Below are 22079 nucleotides of genomic sequence, written 5' to 3' on the forward strand. Positions count from 1 at the left end.
CTTTACTCCCAATGACTTACCTCATGAATTTCAACAGATAGACTTTTGCTCTCTATTACTCCTACACATCATTTCCTCTAAAATATATTGGTACTTCTGGCTTTCACGGCAAATGAACTATTTTATTTCAGATATCATTAACTCAGAAAACCTTTCACTGAGTTAATTTTAAACACAAAATTCGAAGCAGAAATTGAAATGAAAAAATACATTATTCGGGTTAGATAATTTGGCTTTTTAAAAAAGTCTGATCAGCATTATGTAGGAAAAAAACTCTTCAGATCCCAAATAGCTGGATTAAATTTGTTTAGTGATTCTTATGAGAATCGCCACATGAGGAAATAATTTAACTAAAGAATAAAGCTTTAAAAGAGAACTAATGGCAGAGTGCAATTGCAATCATATCATTCAACAACGGGGATTTTTTTTTAGATGGGAAAATAGTTTATTTAAAAATAAATGAGAGAGAGAGAGAGAGACAGAATTCATCTCCCCAAGGTGGGGAAGGGGACCAAAGCCAGGAAGCAAGGTGACAGCCATAGCTCAAAGAGCACATGGTCACACCAGAGTCTAGCAAGGTAATGGCCAACAACGGGGATATGTTTTAAGAAATGAGTCCTTATGCAATTCCGTCATTGAGCGAACATTATGAAAAGTCCTTACACAAACCTAGATGATTTAGCCTATAACACACCCAGCCTACATGGTAAAGCCTACTGCACCTAGGCTTCAAACCTGTACAGCAAGTTACTGGATTGAGTACTGCAGGCCAGTAAACACAATAGTAGGTAAATACATCTCAAAACATAAGACAGGTACAGCAAGAATACTGTTCTTTATATATTACCCAGTCTCCAGGGTTTTGGTGTGGCAGCACAAATGGACCAAGACAATGATTCAAGTAGAATGCTGTCATTTATTCTGGAGTACATGTAAGTTATAAAGCATGAAACTTTTCTGATTCTGTAGAAGATTAAGGAGGTCAGGGTCAGAATTCACTAATGCTATAGATGATGACTGCTTAGCTGTTTATTGGTTGTACCTACAACATCATGTCCTACATTAAAAATTTTGTATAAAATCGGAGCATAGACATTAAAAATGGAAAATATTTTGTTAAAGTAAGCCTCATGCACAATTTCTTGAATTTGTTAAAACCAAATAAATCAGGAGCGATGACTTTCAATTGAGGTCATCAAAAGAATCAAGAGAAACTCTCAATGAGAGCAAAATAAACAATTTCAGTGGCATGCATAAAACATAGCATAACAAAAATGCAAAATATTCACTCTTTTCCTTGGGAAAAGAAGATTGGAAAGAGCCTGAGCTAAGAGTAAAGAGCCATCAATTTATTTCTATTATCTTGGAAAATATTTATTCTAATTATCATCTTCATTATTCAATTTCTCCTTCTTTAATTAGAAATCACAATGCCTGCCTTGAAGTTTGTTGTCATGGAATATAAATGTGCTTTGCAAACAATAAAGTATTAGATGCACAAGGGACATTTACACAGGAAAGTAGGACATGAGTATTTGAGCCCAGGCTTGGATTTTGTCCCTGTAGCCATGGTGGCCACATAGACCTCTCTTAGTTTTAGGTTTCTCACCTCTCAATGAGATTGTTCTGAGTGACATTTTATGTCTGTACAAATCTAGACTCTTCAAATTTCTAGATTTCTCCATAGCTTCATACAGATTTTTTTCCCCAGAGTTTGTCAATCATGCCTACTGGATTCATAAGATCATTGAAATGTGTATCAGATGTTAGTATTATAATTTTATTTCCACTAAAACAAAAATTTTCTATAAGAACAATTTATGCCATAAAAATGATTGAGTAGAAGTCATCTTTAGTATTTGTCTGAAGGATCCCTCCCCTCCCAATTTTTCTTTATTTTTGGCTTAATGAAATCCTTTTACAATTGATAAATGTACTTAATTCTTTTAAAAAATGCAGAATTTGAAGCAAAATAGTCTTATACTAGAAATTTGAATTTGCGTAAAAATAATGTAATTAACTTTATCATGTAAATGCAAATTTCAGAGGTTAATGCTCTCAAAGAAAACTTTTATCATGCTCAATTAGCAGTTAAATGGACACAGAGAGGCTGTCAGTGTATGAGGAACCAAATGACCAGGAGCAAGAAGTCAGGCAGATGTCTTAAATTTACTGGGAGATATTTTGGAAGAGGCTAGATTGAACTGTTTTGAGTTTAGCACTTAAAGTTTAGACGTTATAAGATTCTGGAATGCACTGGATTTCACTGCAGAAAAGAAAATAAAAATGTTCTCAATGTATACAAATGCCACAGTGGGTGTTTCCACACCTTTTTTATTTGATAGCTTCTAATGGCTGCAGATTTCAATATCAAGTAGTTGTTTACCAGCAAATGTGCTTAAAAATAATTTTAAATATCTTTGTACGTAAGCAGATACTCCTTTTAAAGTTCAGATGTTTTCTCAGGATAACACAGAGCCTGGTTAAATAACCTATGTAGAAGTAAATTATGTTTTATGGCAACATCTGCAAAGAAAAATATGATCATCTTCACTGTCTATATAAAAACAAAGTTATGGATCATTTTTGATCATGTTAATCATACAAAGCATCATTTATACTTTTATATTGACTTTGGGACATAAAGCAATATAGAGAAAACTTGTGTGAGGATGGTGTGCACACACGCACACATTCACACACAAAGAAACTCAAGCATTCTTCTCTGCCTCATTCTTATTTCTTTCTGAGATCAGCAATATCATAATACCAACAATCTCCTGTTAAATAAGATTTTTGCCCCAAATGTCTGCTAGGGAAAACATTAATATAAGTTGCTAATCAAATATTTCTAGCTATGCATACAAATCCCTTACATCTAGCAATGATGGCATAATGAAGGGAAAGTTCTTGGGAGGAAAATGCCCATCCAAAGTAGAAAAATTACTAGTAAAAATCACAATACATCAAAAAACATTTTCAAGGATAATTTCCATTTACCTGGTAGGTTTTTCTATTAAAATATTATAAAATATTTAAAAAGAGAAAACAACATTCATAGAATCTGTTTTAGTTTCTTCAGTTTTACGATAAAGGGATTGAACTAAAGGCTAATTTTTTTTTTCAGCTCCAATATTCTATGATTTTAGTCAACATAAGATGTTAAAATGTTCAATGCTCACTGGTTCATTCAAATGTTAATAGAAAAAAGTGTCTTAAAATTGTGAAGCCTAACATTAGAACCCTTTTAATGTATAGATAACAAAGGTAAGTCCCAGGGAAGGAAAGTGACCTTACAAGGATACCTATCCATTCAAGTATCAATCACTGTCATTGCTTGGAAATCTTTCTGGCCATCAAATATTTCGTCTTGTTCTGTTTTTATTAAAGACTCCAGAGTCCCAGTCTCCACCCCTGGCAAATTTGCTTTAGTAATTATGGGGTGAGGTCAGAAATTTCATTTTTTAAAGAGATTCTCAACTACTTAGGAACCACAGATCATACCAGACTGCTTGAGGTACAGTGCTGGCAAGAAAAATGTCACACATTCTTGGGTGGGCTTTCTCTACTGCCACGTCCTTGGGTGGGCTTTCACTGCAGCAGCATTTTCCTATCAGGTTCATGGTTGTATGCCCCAGGATTTCACATTCCCGGTGTTTTCTTTCCTCTAGCTGAAAATGTATTATAAGAGTAATATTGTTGGTTCTAGTTTACTTTTCTTTGATAGGTTTCTTGTAGAAAAAGATCTTCTTGAAGGAAACAAGCGAAAAAACAAAAAAGTCAATCCATAGCCCTACTTACCATCCGATCCAAAATCACATTTGAGAATTTTGATTTCAGTTAATTTTTGAAAGTCTCCTTAATGTAAAGCACAAATCTAGACGTCACTATACTACTGCCTTTCAAGGCAGTCTGAGATTTGAAAATTTACTGTACCTCGGGTCACAGTGTTTAATGATGTGAATTTCTCTAAATGATTTAGTTAAAATACATCATAAGGAGAAGTCTCTTTGCATACATTTGGCTATAAGAATTTCTTAAGCTTCTTTGATAGTAAAAAAAAAAGGTTAAATAGAATCAGTACCTAATGATAATTGACTTTATGTAGAGACAGTGAGAGCAAAGTTGCTTCTAATATTTTCCATGTAGAATTCCAAGCACATCAACATTCAGGTTTCTGTCAATTCTCAGCTTAGATTTTGTATGTTTACTGTATGCAAATTGTATCCAAAATATATATTTCTATTCCTGATGCTACTATGGATATCAAGGTTTAGTTTAAGGCTTTTTATGATTTTTTTTTTGTAGCACACTATAAGAAATATAATTCAGCTCTCAATGAAACATTATTCCTGATCTTCCTTGTTAATAAAAAAGTGAATTAGTCTTTTATCTACTAATTTTAAGTATAAGTTTAGAAGAAAAATAAATGACTTACCTCTAGATATGTATGACTCCAGGTAAAGCAGCTAAACTAAAAGCTTACTACAATTTTAACAAAAAATGAAATTCAACATAATTTAATTTTTTTTGCATCCCATTTAAGGAACGTTTGTTACTAAAGTTGACAAAATCAATTCATTATTTAGTCATGTCATTTATAAGGCAGTCTCATGATACTGGCTGTGAGAATCAAGTATACAGTTAAAGCCATACTAGACTACCAAATGACCTGTAAAAGCACTTATAAACATGTTATACTTGCTTTAGAAGGCTGATCTGTTTAACTTATGACACTTTTATTTAAAAAGAATAAGCAAGGAGATTAATGGTATTATTTTATCCTTACATGGGTTAAGAAACTATGAGTTTTCTTGGAAATCTACCAATGCTAGATATGTGTATAATTCTTATTTTTCAGTGTAGCTGAGGGTCAAGGAAGTGGTTGATTAATATATGTACCACAAGTGCCTTAAGTGGATACCTACTAAAAGGCATACAAAATATAAACAGTACTGTATATTTCCAAAACTTTTAAATAAACACAAAGAATATATAGGTATACATGTTATAATTTCAAAGTCAACACTAGCACATAGGTTTTATCTTATCTAAGTACATACTAGGATACTTCCTATTTCAACACATGCACCTACAAACACATAGCCATGCACATAACCTTACTTTTTGCCACTTGCAAGAAAGTTAGAATATACAATATTGTACATTGTTTCAACTTAAATCATTCTGAAAAATTAATGAGGATGGCACTAAAAAATCCTGATCTAAGAAACAAAATACAAGAAGATAATTATTCCATAGATTAAAAACACTGAAGACTGATGGAAAGTTAAGATTTAGATTGCTCGTCCCAGTGATCTTGAAAGATAAAGAAGAGAACAGGATTGGCTATAAACACTCAGAATGCTGTCTGACAACTGAGACTATAACTTCTTGTAATCCAGCAATCCAGGCCAGAGTCTTAGACCATTGATGCTTCAGACTGCAGAGAAATAGTATGGTTGTGGGCAGTTCTCCGCAAGGCGGGGGGTGCTGATGGAGATCTGGATGCCCACCTGGATGGCAGCCGGCGGTTTGCAGGTCTAGCAGGTCGGGAAAATCCTTTTCCATGTGAGACTTTCACTGTCATGGCTTCCTAGGACACAAGTGAAGACACTCCTCTCACTATGTGGGCACCAAAAATGGGCTTAATATATCATGGATCCCAACTGGAAGATTAACGTCATCACAAATTTACAAGCAAGAAAAAAGCATCGGAAACTAAAGAAGGTATTTGTCTAGTATTTATGATCTTGAATGTTTTAATCAAAGTAATTAGACTTTAATATGGAAGATGGCATTTGATAATCTTATAGCTTTTCTGATGGCTGACAAATGTTAATATGATTTATCTCTTTGTAGAACTAATTATGAGCTCAGAATTCAAAAGTTCAAGTTAATTAATCTAAATATGATGGAACTACAGATGCTTTTTAGTGGGATATTAGGATACTTAATGTTATTTAAAAATAAAAAGATAACTTATAGAAGAAACTATTCATTTACATCAGGTTACTGACACAGAGGTCATAAGCTAAAGGCAAACAAAACAGATGATTTGCCTGATGCTTTTTTTTTTCTTCACTAAGAGTCAGTGTTATCTTTTTTTTTTTTTTTTTTTGAGTTGGAGTCTCTGTTGTCCAAGCTGGAGTGCAGTGGCACACTCACAGCCACCACAGTCTCGACCTGCTGGACTCAGGTGATCCTTCCACCTCAGCCTTTCAAGTAGCTGGAACTACAGGCACACGCTACCACACCTGGCTGATTTTTTGATTTATTGTAGAGATGAGGTCTCACCAAGTTGCCCAGGCTGGTCTCAAACCCCTGAACTCAGGCAATCCTCTCACCTCTGCCTTCCAAAGTGCTGGCATTACAGGCTTGAGCCACCATACCTGACCTGTTGCTATATTTCCAAAAGTTAAAATACAACTTCATTCTAGTTGCTAATAAAGAGATGCCATTTCTACTGGGCATGTTCTGATGAGTGAAAATCATTTCCTTCTCTTTCCTTCTTTCACTTCCTCCTTTCTTTCTTTCATTTTAATGGAAGAAGAGTATTCTTTGATCCTTACAATTAAAAAAATTAAAAAGCGTACATGACACATTTTATACACGTGATTTTTATTGACCTTAACAAAGCCTGTGCTCTTTCATCTGAGATTAGCTGTGTGAATAGTCGCTATTTCTACAAACTTAGCCATGGCTTGACAGGAAGCAGCATTGAAAAAAAAAATCTGTCTTTGGAGACTTATTTTCTAGATTTGAACACAGTGGGGAAACAACAAAAAATGCTCCTAAGGTAGAGGACGCTCCCCACGCCCAGCCCCCAATCAGTGCAAAAAGGGGAAACTTTTAGTATTAAGTCTTGCTAGTTAATGAGAATTTTGATTAGTTATTGTATCATGTTTCCATTTTCCATCTCTAGCTGCAAGATCTTGCAGGCATTTATGGGTCAACTAAAAAACAGAGGAATACAAATGCAGGATGATTACTTTTACCTTGTGAAAAGAAGCAAAGTTTCTGGTAAAATGAATAAAAACAAGTATTTTTTAAAGGTTTGAAGTCCACATAAGAATAATATTTTTTTACAAGGAGGCAACCTGCATAGTTGTATAGCTTTAAAATACACTGCATAGATACTGCATTCTGTAAAACTAGGATTTTTGAAGCATTGGTTAATAATAACAATTTCACCTTGTAACTTTTTGCAAGCTATGTTCTTAAAAATTATATGCATAAAAAAGACTTTTGTATAACTCTTCAATGTAAATGCCATTTTCTTCAGCCTCTTCTCCTATATCTAACAAAAATTATACTCCTTTGTTAATGGACAAAATTTTAAAAAAGAATAACTGTTTATGTCAATATCCATTTGAATGGACTTTTTTGGGCAATTTCTATGCTAACAATATTTACAAGAATTGATATAAAAAATATACAAATAAGGATGATTTTCTTTCTTTCTTTCTTTTTTTTTTTTTTGAGTAGGAGTCACATTCTGTCACCCAGGCTGGAGTGCAGTGGCACACTAACAGGCACCGCAGCCTTGACCTGCTGGGCTCAGGTGATCCTTCCACCTCAGCTTTCCAAGCAGCTGGAACCACAGGCACATGCCACCATGCTAGCTAACTTTTTAATTTATTGTAGAGATGAAGTCTTCCGAAGTTGCCCAGGCTGGTTTCAAACCCCTGGACTCAGGCAATCCTCTCGCCTCCACCTCCTAATGTGCTGGGATTATAAGTGTGAGCCACCACACCTGGCAGGATAACCTTATTTCTAAATACTATCTTTTAGTTCCACAGATAACACTATTAGGCACTGTTTTAAATGATGTGTTTTACTCATATTCACATTAATGAGATTAATCCTATGAGAAAGAACTTGAATCAAATACCCAGAATGACTGAACCAGTCGTAGTTAATAACTGAAAAGAAAAAATTATTTAAAAAATATTTTCACGTTTTTCAAAACATAAACCTTTAAAAGAGAATTCTATAAATCAATAATGTCCACTTTGAATATTTTTTCAGGAAAGAAAGAGTAAACACTTGAGGTTCTTAGATCCACTACTTATATTTAAATTGTCTCATTTCAGAATTTTTAAAAAGTTAGAATGTGCTATTCCCAACCTTAAAAACTACACCTTAAAAGTTCACGTGGAGCTATATTTACCTACAGAGAGCCAAAAAGCTAAGAAGAGGCCAAAATTTTACCTCCTATTTATATGAATGGGCAATTGACAGAACTCAGTGAGTGCCATTGCTAATGCAGATACAGCCCTGTCAAATTATGTTACTTGCTTTCTCACCTCTGTCATCTTTTTCTGATCTACTTCTTGCTTCACTTGCTGTCCTGCACACATAGCTGTCTTTTGCTGAAATTCTTGTTCCATTTGGAGCATTTCTAAATGCTGACTTATTGTGGTACCACCACTGACACAGGAATTACATTTGGTGACATTATCCCGAAAGCACTTAGAATTTTGCAGTGCAAATCCTGTTGATGTCTCATAGGTTTTCAGCAGCTTTTCCACAACCCCATAATTTGACCTCGGATCAGCAGACCTTGGTCGGCCCGACAAATTACTTGGTCTCCAGTCATGCTCGTGGAGCATATTCCGATAACTACGAGGACTGAGGTGGCCCTGCATTTGTCTGTCTAGGCCTGGTGTGAATTTCTTAGTGGGATTATTAGGCACATTTTTCATGGGCACAGGCATGTGGGCATTGGCTTTCCAAACACCAGACACATTGTCACTGTCTGATATGCTACCTGTACGAGTGGGTAAGGTATCACAGGGCTTAAGATCCTCAGATGATTTTGAATAGCTTTGATTTTGCTGTACTCTATGGCAATTTCTATCTGTTCTAAATACAATTCTGTTAAATTCATCAGTCTTTGCTGCCAGTTTTTCATTCCTTGTAGTTCTTCCAAAGTCACAACCAAACATTCTAAGTGGGCTACCGCTCTGTGTCACCGAGGAGCTGCGGTCATTACTTGCATGAAGATCAGGATGGCATTTCGCAGGGTGATTCGAGATCACCATTTCGTATTTTGACTTATCGGGGGTAGAGCAGGTTTTTTGAAACCACAAAGTGGAGGAGCCTTCTTCTGCTCCCATCCCAGTGTCACATGACCCCATACTAAGTTCAACATCTTCATCACTTGGAGGCTTGCTATCTGTTTGGACTTCTGGTGCTGAAGAGGAACATGCAATACCATCCCTCAAAGTCTTTTCTTCAATTGGACACAACATGGGCATCTCATGCTGCCAAGAGAGGAAGTGAGGATTGCAGTTCCTTTGGCTTTGACCCTCCGGAGCCACCGAGCAGTAGTAATCCAATCTTTCCTTCAACATTTCATAGGCTTGTTGAGAATCCAAGCTGGGGAAATTTCGAGAGGTGCTTCTCGGAGGAGGAATTGGTGGAGTTTCATTTCTTTGAAGATCAATTGTATCGATTCCACAATTTTTAACAGAATTGCTTTGGAACATGTTGGTACAGTTCAGTTTCTTTCTATTTTTCTGTTTTTCTTTTTCTAAATTGACTGGAAGAACGCACTGGCCATTGTTGATCATATGGTTGCCATGAGGCATGTTACTTACACTTGGCATTTCCTGGAGAAAAGAATCGGACTTCATCCTGAACAATTACAAAACATGGTATGTTAGTTATGACTTTATTTAGAATAAGCTCTCAAAATAGACCACAGCTTAAGTCATGAATTCCTCTCATAGGAAAAGGGGTCAAATCTTCTCACACATCATTTTTATATAAATCTCCTAATCAAAAACTCCAAGTCCTTTTAGTGAATGATAAAGTCTACCTCTCAGTGTTACACGCAAGGCTCTACATACTCTGACTTCAACTATCTTTCCAAACTGGTCTCTCATTTTCCTCTTACTGAGACTTTACCTACCCTTAGATTAGACTAAGTGGTCCCTCAGGTTTCTGCCTTTGGTATTCCTATATTGTCTGCATATTTTTTCTCTTGCCATGTCCTTACCTTTTCTCTGCCTTTCAAATTCCTATTCATTATATAATTTGAGCTCAAGTTCTTTGCTTTGAATTTGAAATAACATTTTAAGTGGTAAGATCGAAATCTGAACAAAAATACAAGGAGACACGAGCAATCCCAAATGAAAAGTGTCATTTGTGCTTGAAAGAAAAGTAAGAATTTTTTTGGATGAGTCAAGTGAAGCACATACAGGCAAAGTGAGGTAGGATAAAAACTGTGTCATTCAAGGGACAATGAGTACTTTGGTATGGCTGGATTATAAAACAGAGCAGGGAGGATAATAAAAAATTATAGAGAAACATTAGGTCATGTCAAATTGTCATGTCTTTGAAGACATATTAAAGATTTTAAACCTTGTTCTAAAGGCCATGGGATGATAATAAGAACTTTATACCAGGTCTTGACTTGTAAAACAAACTTGGCAAGTCTTTTCTGAGTTATTTATATAAAAGTCTAAACACAGAAACAGTCACAAATCAAACAATCAGGCTGGGTGCGGTGGCTCACGTCTGTCATCCCAACACTTTGAGAGGCTGAGGGAAGAGGACCGCTTGAGCCCAGGAGCTTGAGACTAGCCTAGGCAACATAAGCAAGACTTTGTCTCTACAAAAAATAAAAAAATTACCTAGGCGTGGTGGCACAAGCCTGTTGTCCCATCTACTCAGGTGGCTGAGGCAGGAGGATCACTTGAGTCTAGGAGTTTGAGGATGTGGTGAGCTGCAGTGATCGTACCACTGCACTCCAGTCTGGGTGACAGAGTGAGACCCTGACCAAAAAAAAAGACCCTGACTCAAAAAATTTCTCATATTGAGAAATATAAATCATATTTCTACCTCTTCAGTTTATAAAAGGGATTATGAAATAGCTTACAAGAAAAAGAAAGTACAGGCAAGTACCATTCATAGAAAATAGTGAACAAGAGCTATATGGGCAAGTTGAGGACAAAATTATGTCTAAAACATGGTTGCCTAAGAAAATCTATGGCAAGTCAGTACAAAGATTCCCTCCAAGCTTCCCAACAACAAAAATAAATAAATAAATAAATAAGGGCACATATTACCATAGCTTTCTAAGAGAAGCATACTGCCCCACGAAGAGACAGATGATAAATGTTGATCCTAGAATAATCCACCTTTATTTAACTTGTAGAGAATGCCAATATTTTTTTTAATTTGGCTCAAACTTATTGTTACAATTATATACTATTTCTAAACTGATACAGCATTTGTTGTGACATATGCATGTGTATACATATTGACAGTATGTTGTTCTAAAAAATTTATGCCTCTATTATACAAATGCTACTCGAAGAAAAATAAATGACCCTGAAGTATAAAGTATTTCAGTAGAACATTATATAATCAAACACCACACCCCTTAAACTGACATAATTTAAATATCTATTTACCTGGATTAGCCCAGCTGGATACTCTTCTACAGACCAAATACCCAGTAAAAAAGAACTACAATAGAAGTTATTTGTTAACTTATTATGGAGAATCTGCTTTAACTAAACAACAAAAGAGGAGGGTATTCCTAATTGTCAAATTACAAAGAAAATTGGAAGATTTTCTTTAAGAGTTAGTGAGTAGAGAAATACAAAAAGTTTCAAATCTCCCATCTATGATGATACATTTTAGTAACTTGTTAATTTTTCACTAACAAAATGTAAAGAGGAGGCACTTCAGACTGATTAACTAAAAACAATATCTTTTTGAGTTCCCAACGTAAAATAATCATAGATTTCCCGCCTACCTTCTATGGTTAGACTGCTTTCGAATTTCCTCTTGAAAGCTGCATAATTCTTCACTAACTTTGGCAAGTTCTTCAAGGGCCTTTGTACATATAAGCAATAGAGTGTTAGCACTTTGAAATGTAAATATTTCTCTAGAAACATTTCTAGGTCAATTGCATCTTACTTACTGTGTTGAGGGCACCAGAACAGTTCTTGCTCTCTTCCTCAGAAGTCTTCAGGTCAGGCCAGGCTTCACATTCCTTTCGGTTGTCTGTGGCCAAAGGATCCGAAAACCCTATTTTTGATTTTTTTGTTGCTTTTTGTTCCTTACACATCGGATGTCCTTCACTGACTAAGCTCTGCTCTGCTTTATTTTCTTTTCTCAGACCATCCCTGTGATTCATTCCTATAAACTCACATTGTCTTGAACTGGGGTAATTTGGAGAAGATTCTACCATTTTGTCCTGAATGGTCTTCTCATGATCAAGATCCATGATCTTAGCACATTCATTCATGTTGATTTTCCTCCGAAGCTTTACTTCCTGGCATAGCTGCAAGAAAACAAAATTAAAACTTTTTTTTCCCTAATTCACTTTGTTAATATTCTCAAGACCAAGCAAACCATTTTGAGTTCTTTTTGCCATACTTCTAATAGCTTGGGCATTAATGCTAACGTCTCCAAATAATGCCTCTAAAATGCAAATTGGCTGGGACTTCAATGAACCGTGAAGACTAATTCTAGTAGGGCAATGCACGGATGCTAATGTCTATCTTTCTGATGAGAAATTAACTCATTCAAAAATGAAACAAAACTGTATCTGTACATACCTACATACATACAGAAGTACTGTCACAAAATTAGAATATCCTGAATCAATTACTGGCTATGCTATTTGTTTTCAGAGAGAAGTAAAAGTGTGACATTAAAGTCATGCTTTTAAAATATATAATCCTACTTGTACACCAACATTTACTGTCGAAATAGATGACCATCTCATATAATAAGTCAACTCTTTCTGTTCTTTAAGTTGACAGTTGTCAAAGGCCATTTTCTTTGTTGGTCAATTACATTGTTGTGATGGCTAGATATACTGAATTTTTTTTTAATATCAAGTCTATACACAGTCTAAAAAATTTCTCATTCAGAATACAACAAATATGACAATGCCCGATGTGATATAATAGAACTCAAAGGCAATGATCACCTGTTAGACTGTGTCAAAGAGGAAGTTCTTTCTCAATGAGATCTTAGTTAAACCATCTTAGTTAAACCTGCAGGCACTCACTGAGCTCATTTCCGAATTAAGGAAGAAAGTAACCTTTTCTTTAGTCCTGACTTGGGGAAAAGCTTGCCAAATATCCAAAGAGACTGTCAGATTATTATTAAAGCAAACAATTCTACATTTTAAAGCCATAATTAATATCTGCACTACATGTATTATTCAAAGAATACTAAAAACAGATTTATTGTGGCTTACTGTTCCCTCAAAACACAGTTGAGGTCAGCACTATACATAGTTGATGCTTGAAAGATATATGGTATATTTATCTTTCTAGTACTTATACATTTATTAGTATTTGTTGCATAAAGTCAGGATAGCATCAAACTGCAGTCACGAATCAACAACTTTGGTTTCTTAAAATTATTTGTACCATATTATGATTTGGGCTGTCCTTGAAGAGCGCTACGAGAATCAGCCATTAAAAGTGACATTTGATTGCCTGAGCCCGTGGGTTCGAGACCCACCTGGGCAACTTGGCGAGACCTCGTCTCTACAATAAATCAAAAAAATTAGCCGGGTGTGGTAGCGCACGCCTGTAGTTCCAGCTACTTGGAAGGCTGAGGGGGAAGGATCGCCGGAGCCCAGCAGGTCGAGGCTGCAGTGGCCGGGAGCATGCCACTGCACTCCAGTCTGGGTGACTGAGTGAGACTCCAGCTCAAAAAACAAAAAAACACAAAACAAAACAAAACAAAACAAAAAGTGACATGTGAAATCTAAGGATGCTGTTGGCTAAACTGCCCTCTTTTTGAGAAGCTGTGGGTAGAAATAGGATTGTTTCAGCTTCAGAACCAGGGAAACAAAAAATGCTATTCCTGGGAAATAAGTTTTCTTTGTATTCTAAATATTAAGAAATATGTACCTGATAATTTTTGTTAGTTACTAGAAATACAAACTCCCTGCTACATTTTACGTATGATACTTCATCCTGTCTTCATCTCATCTGCCTATTTTTGTTTTTGAATATTTTGTAATTTTATGCTAACTTAAATTTTCTCAAGAACTTAGGTGAAGTATAAATAAACAACATGATGATGGAAAAAGTAATTTATTTTGTATAAGAAGATCTGAGTCAACTGGTACTCAGCTTTTGTCAATGGTTATATGTTCATTCTAGCAAAGAATATAATGCAGAAAAGGTTGTAGTGTGAAAAAAAAATAATTCCCAGATGTCTATAAATTCCATCCTCAGTTTCTATCTGGATTATTTCAAGTTTCAAATGATCCTAGCAAGTAGGTCTTGGTTTTCCATAGCAAATGCAATGATTGTGGATAGTGGCTGAATAAAGAATCTTGAACCTCTCTATAGCAAACACTGCATCCTATTATTAGATGATATCATCATTTGAATTACTAAAAATATATGTGCATAACCAGGGTATCTATAATTCTAATATATGGCTTAAAAATATATATGTGATTTAATATACAGAACTTAGTGATAAATGCTAAACAATTTTAATGTATTATGTCTGTGGCATATTTTTATGAGTATTAATTTCGTAATTTTAGTTTAAAAAATTGTCTTGACTCTCTTTGACATGTGAAGATACCTTTCCCTTGTGTCCCCCAATCCACTTACCCCAGCTTGGTGCAATTTTGGTATATATCTGAGTATGATAAGGGAAACACAGTGCTGATATTCAGGTATTAAAGAGCATCACCTATAGGTATTCTGAATAAGCACAGTATCTAAACATATTCTCAACTGCAGAGCTGTACAGCACAGGCAGCAAGATATAAATAGCACCAAGTACTCTCCAAGATGAAGAAAAAACATTACAGCCTTCTGTCTCTCTGACACAGAAAGGGATAGAATCCCTATGAACTACAACCCAATGTTTAAAGCCTGCTAATTGATAAGGCTAATATTTACCTTAGGTCAGGTTTCATAATAATTCTTAGACAGTAACAAATTTAATCAAATAGAATTTTTTTTAAAAAGCTACATTTCTTAAACAATCAGCTAGATGAAATCCTACATCCCTTAATTCTTTTGTTAGGATGCTAAAAATTATTTGAGCTTATTACCAACTGGATCTCTCAAACATTTGTAGGCGAACGGCCCATGACAATAGGTCAGTTTCTAATTGAATTGGAGTTTGGGATTTTGATCCGATCTGAGTCTCTGGGTGGAGATTTTGAAGGAGTAAGATGGACACATTTTACAAAATATAGAGGGATGAGAAGTGGACTTTCCTTTCTATCTGTAATCGTACCCTCCATGCCTGCCCTCTCAGCTCAGTTTTGGAGGGAGAGTTAATAGCTGTTTTTTTCACTATGCCAATTTGTATTTTACTCACAACCAATCACATGGTTGCTCATAGGAAAAAACATTTGCACTCTAAACATATAAAGCTTTGCTTGCAAATAAAGACTAAGGAGCCTTAAAATAACTGCTTTGGTAATGTGCTTATGTGCTTAAAACCATATGAGTTAACACTATGTATGTTACCAAAAGAAAGCAAGATAAGTAATTTTCGGTTGGATCAAGCTTAATAAGTATGCATCAATGCAAATTCTTGAAGGAAATAGTCCAGGCCCAACAGGTTGAAGGATGGTTAATGGAAATAAAATGACTATTTGTGTCAGAGTCATGACATGCCATTTTTCATAGCCCTCTTCCTAATGAATGTGCAAATAAACGTGGCACACCTTAACAAAATAAATCTCTTTTCCATTGTCATTGTTGGTTTGATATATGACACTCCTTTTGATTATACTGAGTTGCCTCACATGTAATTTCCTTTAATAGACATTACATCAATCATCTCAGGAAAGATATATGTTCTAATGCCAAATTGTAATTTTGCTAATACATGTCCCATCAATTATGTCTTTTTTTTTTTTTTTTTGCATTTTACTCCTGGGCCCTGGTATTTGAACACTGATACAAAAAATATTAATACACACTTCACTTTTGATACCAAGGCTCTCTAGCCAGAAAATAATACATTTATAAATTTTACAGTGACACTTAAAGTACTTAATTTTCATGAAAGGCTATTAAATATTATTTGAGATATCTCTGGGTAAGATTATGTTATTTTTGGTCTAGTAAATGTCACTGAGACATGTACCTCTTAGGTGGAATAAGGAAAATAAAAACAGTTTCCAATGTAAAACAAACTTCAACAGAATTTTCATTCTGAGCTTGAAGTTTACAGCACATTCACCACAAATCAACTTGTACCTCTTCTATCTTCTTCTGCATGATCTTCCATTGAGTTTCCCATTCCTTTCTTTCATTGTCAAACTGGTCCAACAATTCCATCTTCTCCTTGTACCAGTTAGTCTCTGTGTTCTCCCACTGCTTATGTAGGTCCATGGCAACAGTGTAAGTATCAGCAAAGAAGTGTTTCTGCTCCTTGCTGCCTTCTCTTAACTGTTTCTTGGAAGCTTGGAGTTGTTTTATTGGAAGCAGTCTCACTTGTCTTTAAAATAAAGCCTAATATAAACATAACAAGAGAGAGTTCCAAATCCACGTGCTTTCTGGAAATACATTTTATCATTTTGTCAAGAGCCATGGACATAGATAAACTAAAGAAAAATTAGACTCAAAAGACCAGAGATGGCAACAATCTGCTTAAGAAGAAGAAACTAACACAGTCAATACAATAATAACAATTGTCTAAAGTTTTTTCCCCCCTTCTTGAGACCAGACAACAAAATTACAGTGGGCAAAATAGTTAAATGCACATGTGGGATATAATTATTCCTTTAATTTACCACTTACTCTAAAAAATAGAAATTTTCATGAGTATCTAAGATTGGAAGTACGAAATTCAATGTATGGTCACCTCCACACACACACCTGTGGCAGATGCGTTACAGTACAATTATTCTTTCTATTCTGATGCAACCTGATAATATATTTTTGCGACTTAAAATCCTGAACCGTTTCTGGATTACAGTCTTAATTCCATATTCTGACACCATGCCCATGCCAAACATGACTGCTGTACCAATGAAGACTCCAAAGTTGGTTGTCAACTTGGGACTGACGCGACATCAATAAACCAACCTAAGTTATAAAAATCATATTCATGATTTTACTTCACCAATAAAACCTAAAAGCATTAAAACTATCCTGTGAGACATATGTTAAAATTCATCCATGCTCTTTTTTCCTTCAAATAAACTATGTACCATAACTGTTTGAGATATTGAATACAGAGAATTTAAAAAAATATTTTGCTCGCTTTGCTGAGAATTCTCTATTACACTAAGTAGTAACGGAAATCAGTAGATTTCTAGCCTTCAGGACAAGTGTATTTAGGTTTGCAGGCCCAATTTAAAACCCCAGATTTTTTAACTCTGTTATAAGTCATCTAAAACTTCTGAGATTTAGTTTATTTACATTAAAGCAATGATATGCATAGAATTATTATAAAGGTTAAATGACACATTAAATACATAGTTTGGGACATTTCAGAAATTTTTCCATTTTTTGCTTTCTAAAACTTTACTTTCACTTCAATTGAAAATAATTTTTATTAATAAAATCATATACCTTTTTAAGTGGGCATAAAAGCACGTTAAAATGTCAGAATCTCTCTTTAAGATAACTATGCCTATAAGAAGCCTAACTATTCAGTTAACTAGGTCATTACCAAAATGCTAGAATTTACTGTTGCCAGTTTATGCTAATTACAGACAAAGTTCTCAGTCGTCAATAGCTTCCTGGGTGCTGGTAGTGCAGAATTAAGCCTATGTTCTCAGACAGCAAGAGTCAATTTTGTATTTACAGAAGATGACCGCATATTTCATATTCTAAATATAAGATAAACATCAAAGACTAGTTTTACTTTTGTCAGACTGTTCTGAACATACACATTTGAGTGGTAAACTGTTTTGAACATTTTGAACTATTTCCTTCAAGAATTTGCATAGGCTGACAAAAAAATTTTAGTGGTTGAGATGGAGTCTCACTCCTTAACCCTGATTGGGGTGCAGTGGCACACTCACGGCTATCCCAGCATCGACCTGCGGAGATCCTTCTGCCTCACCCTTCCAAGAAGCCGAAACTACAGGTGTGCACCACCATGCCCGACTAGTTTTTTGATTTATTGTAGAGATGAGGTCTTGCCAAGCTGCCCGGGTGGGTCTCGAACCCGCGGGCTCAGGCAATCCACTCACCTCAGCCTCCCAAAGGCTTGAGTCACCGCGCCCAGCCAAAAATTTTTTTAAAAATTAGCTACATATGCAGGGTTCCACCTTCAAAAATACCCTAATAATATTGAGATCTATGTTGCTATTCTTTCTTTTCTTAAACTTTTTGCAGAAAGCATTTTGAATTATTTTTTCCTATTTCTTTGGCATCAACACTATTATGATTAATTTGGTCAAGAAAAATAAGTGATTTCAGTTCAAGCTATTAAAGATGTCATCATGTCTCATTTTATCCATTTAGCCATGTTGTAACCTCATTTTCTGTATCCTCTATCTTGCTCTTTTCTTTTGCTATCTTTCACACCTATAAGCCAGTAACCACAAGTACTTGCCATAATAAATGTCAATGAAGACCAAATAAAATGAAGATAGCAAAGAATATACAGAGTTTTGTTTTTTATTTGTTTTGGTTAATCTAATTTTCATTGATCTTGGTGACCCGATGTTCTTTTAGGATCATCTGATAAATACTCGCAGGAAATAAAAACAATCCTTATCTTGAGACTAGCAATCTGCTTAAAAAATGTATGTAATTTACTGTGTGCTGAAACTCTTACTGACTAGAAGGTATTTACCATTGGAAGTGGAGTGGTTTGACATAGCAAGAGACGGCTGCAGATTTAACCAAGTAAGCTATGAAAAGGGAGCAGATCAATTTCAAATTACCTGGGAAAAAGGAGATATGATATTCCATGCTTTATCCCAACTGTCTTTAAACACTGGAAATGTCCCAAGATCATCATAAAGTTCTTCCTACAATTATGTAGCAAATGGATTCATTCTTAAAAATCTATTACTAACTCTTCTTGAACCACTTATACACCACAGTTGAAAAGGTGCCAGACCCTTCTCTTTTTTTGCCTATGGAAGATCATCTAGGAATACTCTAAATCAATCTTGATTATATCTAAACCCAGGTAACATTCCCGAAGCTGACTGAATCCTACACTTATTTTCAAAGAGCCAAACTCATCTCTTAATATGGAGAAGGGCCAGCCTTTAGAGTTTCCCCTTTCCAGGGCCTGAGTAATTCTTAGTGCCAGGAAATGTAACAGTTATGCATCAAAAACAAGGCTTTGCAAGAAAATTTCTATAGAGCAATGTCTGTGCCAATTTTTGTGGGAGGATTTAGCTATCCTTCCTAGCATCTCTGTCTTGCCATAAATATAAATATCAAATATAATACAGTCAAACATACTGCTTTCTCCTCCAGTATAAAGTGGGTGGTGGTGAGGATTAGAATTGTTTCGAGGATTAAGTGAGCAAAAGGGAAAATGTTTAATAAAAGTGCCTAAAGACCTTGGGGTCATAGTGAATGCATGATAAATATTTGTTTCTTGGTTTTTTTCTTCTTTCCCTCCCTCCCTCTTCTTTCTTGTCTTTTTTCCATCCTTCCTTCTTCTCCTTTCCCATCATTTATCCTTATCTATGTTTTTTTTCTCTAGAATTAAATAGATTATTTTGGTCCTTTGCCCTCAGCATTTTTCAAGTATTTTAGAGAAACATTTCAAGTTAGTTATTTAGTGGGGGGAAACCTTGTTGTTAGTAAAAATTTGAATAAATCTTATATAAAATGGCATTTGTATAATTTTGGCTTAAAGATTTTAAAAATTAAACTAAAGGGGCGACTTGGTAGGGACAAAATGTTCTGTAATGAGAAGTTATGGGAAAAAAGTGGTTCAGCAGCTTCAAAAACTCAATGTACATGCTCTCTACTGAGGAAAAAATAAAAGCTCTCTTTGTTCTTAGTTGTCACTCTTTTTCTCTCACAGATATTGGCATGTATGTGGGAGAGAAGGAAGGATTTCTACTATCTGCACCCCACTTTCCGTATCTCTCTGGTTCTTCATTTCATTTCACGACTTCTAGAGTTTCATTCACAGTGAAAATTTATTACTGCAAATGTAAAAGGACAGAGTGGGCTGCATTACTTAGCCACACACGCCGACTCTAAACTAGCATTGCACAAGCCCTTTTAACCTACTTCCTCTCCCCAAGGCTGGAAGCCAGAATTATAGAGAGTTGTGAGTGGGTTGCGTAAGTATGGTAATGGGAAGCAAACAGTTCTGCTAACCTTCCGGCCCTCCAAGTAAGCAAAACTTAAGAGTAACACAAAGGTTTCACATTCAATTATTTTCACCCCCCAAGTTAGTCTCAGTTTGGTCATGGCAACAACTCCTTTTCTGAGGGGTGCTCCATTCTTAGTATATCCTGGCAATTACCATTTCAACCTCAGTCTCTCCTACTGAAAACTGAATTGTATTAAATAGGGTTCATTAGGAGAGGCTACTTCTCTCTTCTGAGATTTTTCTTTTCAAATTACTTACTTATTGCTCTCCTATTTCCTTTTCCTAAACATATTTCTTTTCATATAACTGCATATTTTTCATTTCTAAGAAATTACGTCTTCCAGTGGGAATGCCACACACAGTAGCTACTGCCAATCTCACAATTCCTAGACGAAGCATCAGGCCTGAAAAGGTTGTGCCTCTGATTAGTTTGAAGGGATGAGGCATTTCCATGCCTTCCCCTAGCTGAGTAGGGGATTTGCCTACTAAATTCTCTAGCCCTTTCTCCTGTCTATTATGAATGACTTGCATCATTTCAACAAACTAACAGGTCTCATTCCCCCCCTATTGCTCATTTGCACGTGCATCTTACTAAAGACCACCATCCGATTTGATTTGATTACAGGGCAAAAGGAAAGATCTTTTTTATTGCTGTTTTAGCATGTTCCTCATGCTCCAACAAGGTCAAAGAGACACTACCACACGCAACTCCAAATTAATCAATTTTGCTTTCTCATTTAATTATCTTCTCCTTCCTGTTTTCTCTCCGGTTATTTACTCAAACTAGAAAACATCCAAGCTATAGGCACACTGATTTTACTTTTCTTAACTTTTAAAATGTAAGCAAGCTTTTGTTGGGGGGGGCAAAAACAAAAAGACAAAAAAAAAAATCTTTTGACTTGGCTCAACACATGTCTAGAATTAAACATCTTGAATAGATGTATTGGTAAGATTCCCTCCTAACTGTAGATTATCCCATTAAGAATGGCACAGACTTCGGCTTAAAATACAGTAAGTACACCATCACCTTAGATGAAACTACAGTTTTCAATGTGATTTCCAAATACCAGTAATCTCAAGGACTGTGAGCTTGAATGTGCCAATGTTAGACGGTCTTCTTCCTAACAAAAAGATCACATTCTAACAAACAGAGTAAGTGAAATCCCATGGTGGGCAAAGCGCTTTTCAAATGACTGAGAAGCAGTGTTTTGAAAAACTGTCTCAAGAGAGCGGATGGCACTGTTAGCCCAGAGTGGGGAAATTCACCCTCAACAGCTGAACGGCCTCTTCCCGCGAGTCAGTACAATCCGTGACTCACCCCGCCCACCGTTAGCCCAGACACAGACATCAGCACAGGCCGGGCAGATGTTGAAATCACCCTCCACTTAGACATTATCTGTAGTTTAAAACATGTCAGCAGCAGCCCCCCCTTCCCCTCCCCCCTCACGCATCTTGCCATAATCAGTCACTTGCTTGCAAGCCTGCCAGAAGGAAACATACCTTTTTACACTGGGAAGAAATCCTACAGATGCTCGACCGCTGGCCAGCAATGGAAGGAAGGAGAATGGATGGCCAGCTGTCTTAAAGTGAGAAGTCTCGGCTGGATGAATCTCGATTCTTTGCAAGAAAAGGGAACGTAGAATAAGCCCAACCATTCCACAGAGCGGTACTGACAAGTCCCTTGGAAACCTTCACCACTTCAAGTCAAAGAGCTGCTCAGTTCAGGGTCACAGCAGCAGCTGAGACTCCTGTGACGTCAGTGACTTGGAGGCAGCCTTCAAGCCACCGCTTCCAACCAGAGCTCT

At 35.9% G+C, this 22079-nt stretch overlaps 1 protein-coding gene across 3 annotated transcripts in view; it reads right to left on the reverse strand.

Moving 5' to 3' along the window:
* Positions 1-896: 896 nt before the first annotated feature.
* The window catches only part of KIAA0408 (KIAA0408 ortholog), a 35128-nt gene continuing 13945 nt past the window's right edge, over positions 897-22079 (reverse strand). The window contains exons 1-6 of one of the 3 annotated variants that reach the window (XM_021716308.1): positions 21775-21919; positions 16227-16481; positions 11942-12304; positions 11774-11853; positions 8310-9642; positions 897-5596 (exon numbers count right to left, since the gene is read on the reverse strand). In XM_021716308.1, coding sequence (XP_021571983.1) covers positions 5423-5596; positions 8310-9642; positions 11774-11853; positions 11942-12304; positions 16227-16361 — 2085 coding nt within the window. In that variant the 5' untranslated portion in view covers positions 16362-16481; positions 21775-21919 and the 3' untranslated portion in view covers positions 897-5422. Of the gene's footprint in view, positions 5597-8309; positions 9643-11773; positions 11854-11941; positions 12305-16226; positions 16482-21774; positions 21920-22079 lie in introns of those variants that run through there. The other 2 variants (XM_008065613.1, XM_008065615.2) reach the window with 2 other exon arrangements.

The sequence above is a fragment of the Carlito syrichta genome, unplaced genomic scaffold, assembly GCF_000164805.1.
Source record: "Carlito syrichta isolate Samal-C Ts95f unplaced genomic scaffold, Tarsius_syrichta-2.0.1 Scaffold308687, whole genome shotgun sequence".
NCBI lineage: Eukaryota > Metazoa > Chordata > Mammalia > Primates > Tarsiidae > Carlito > Carlito syrichta.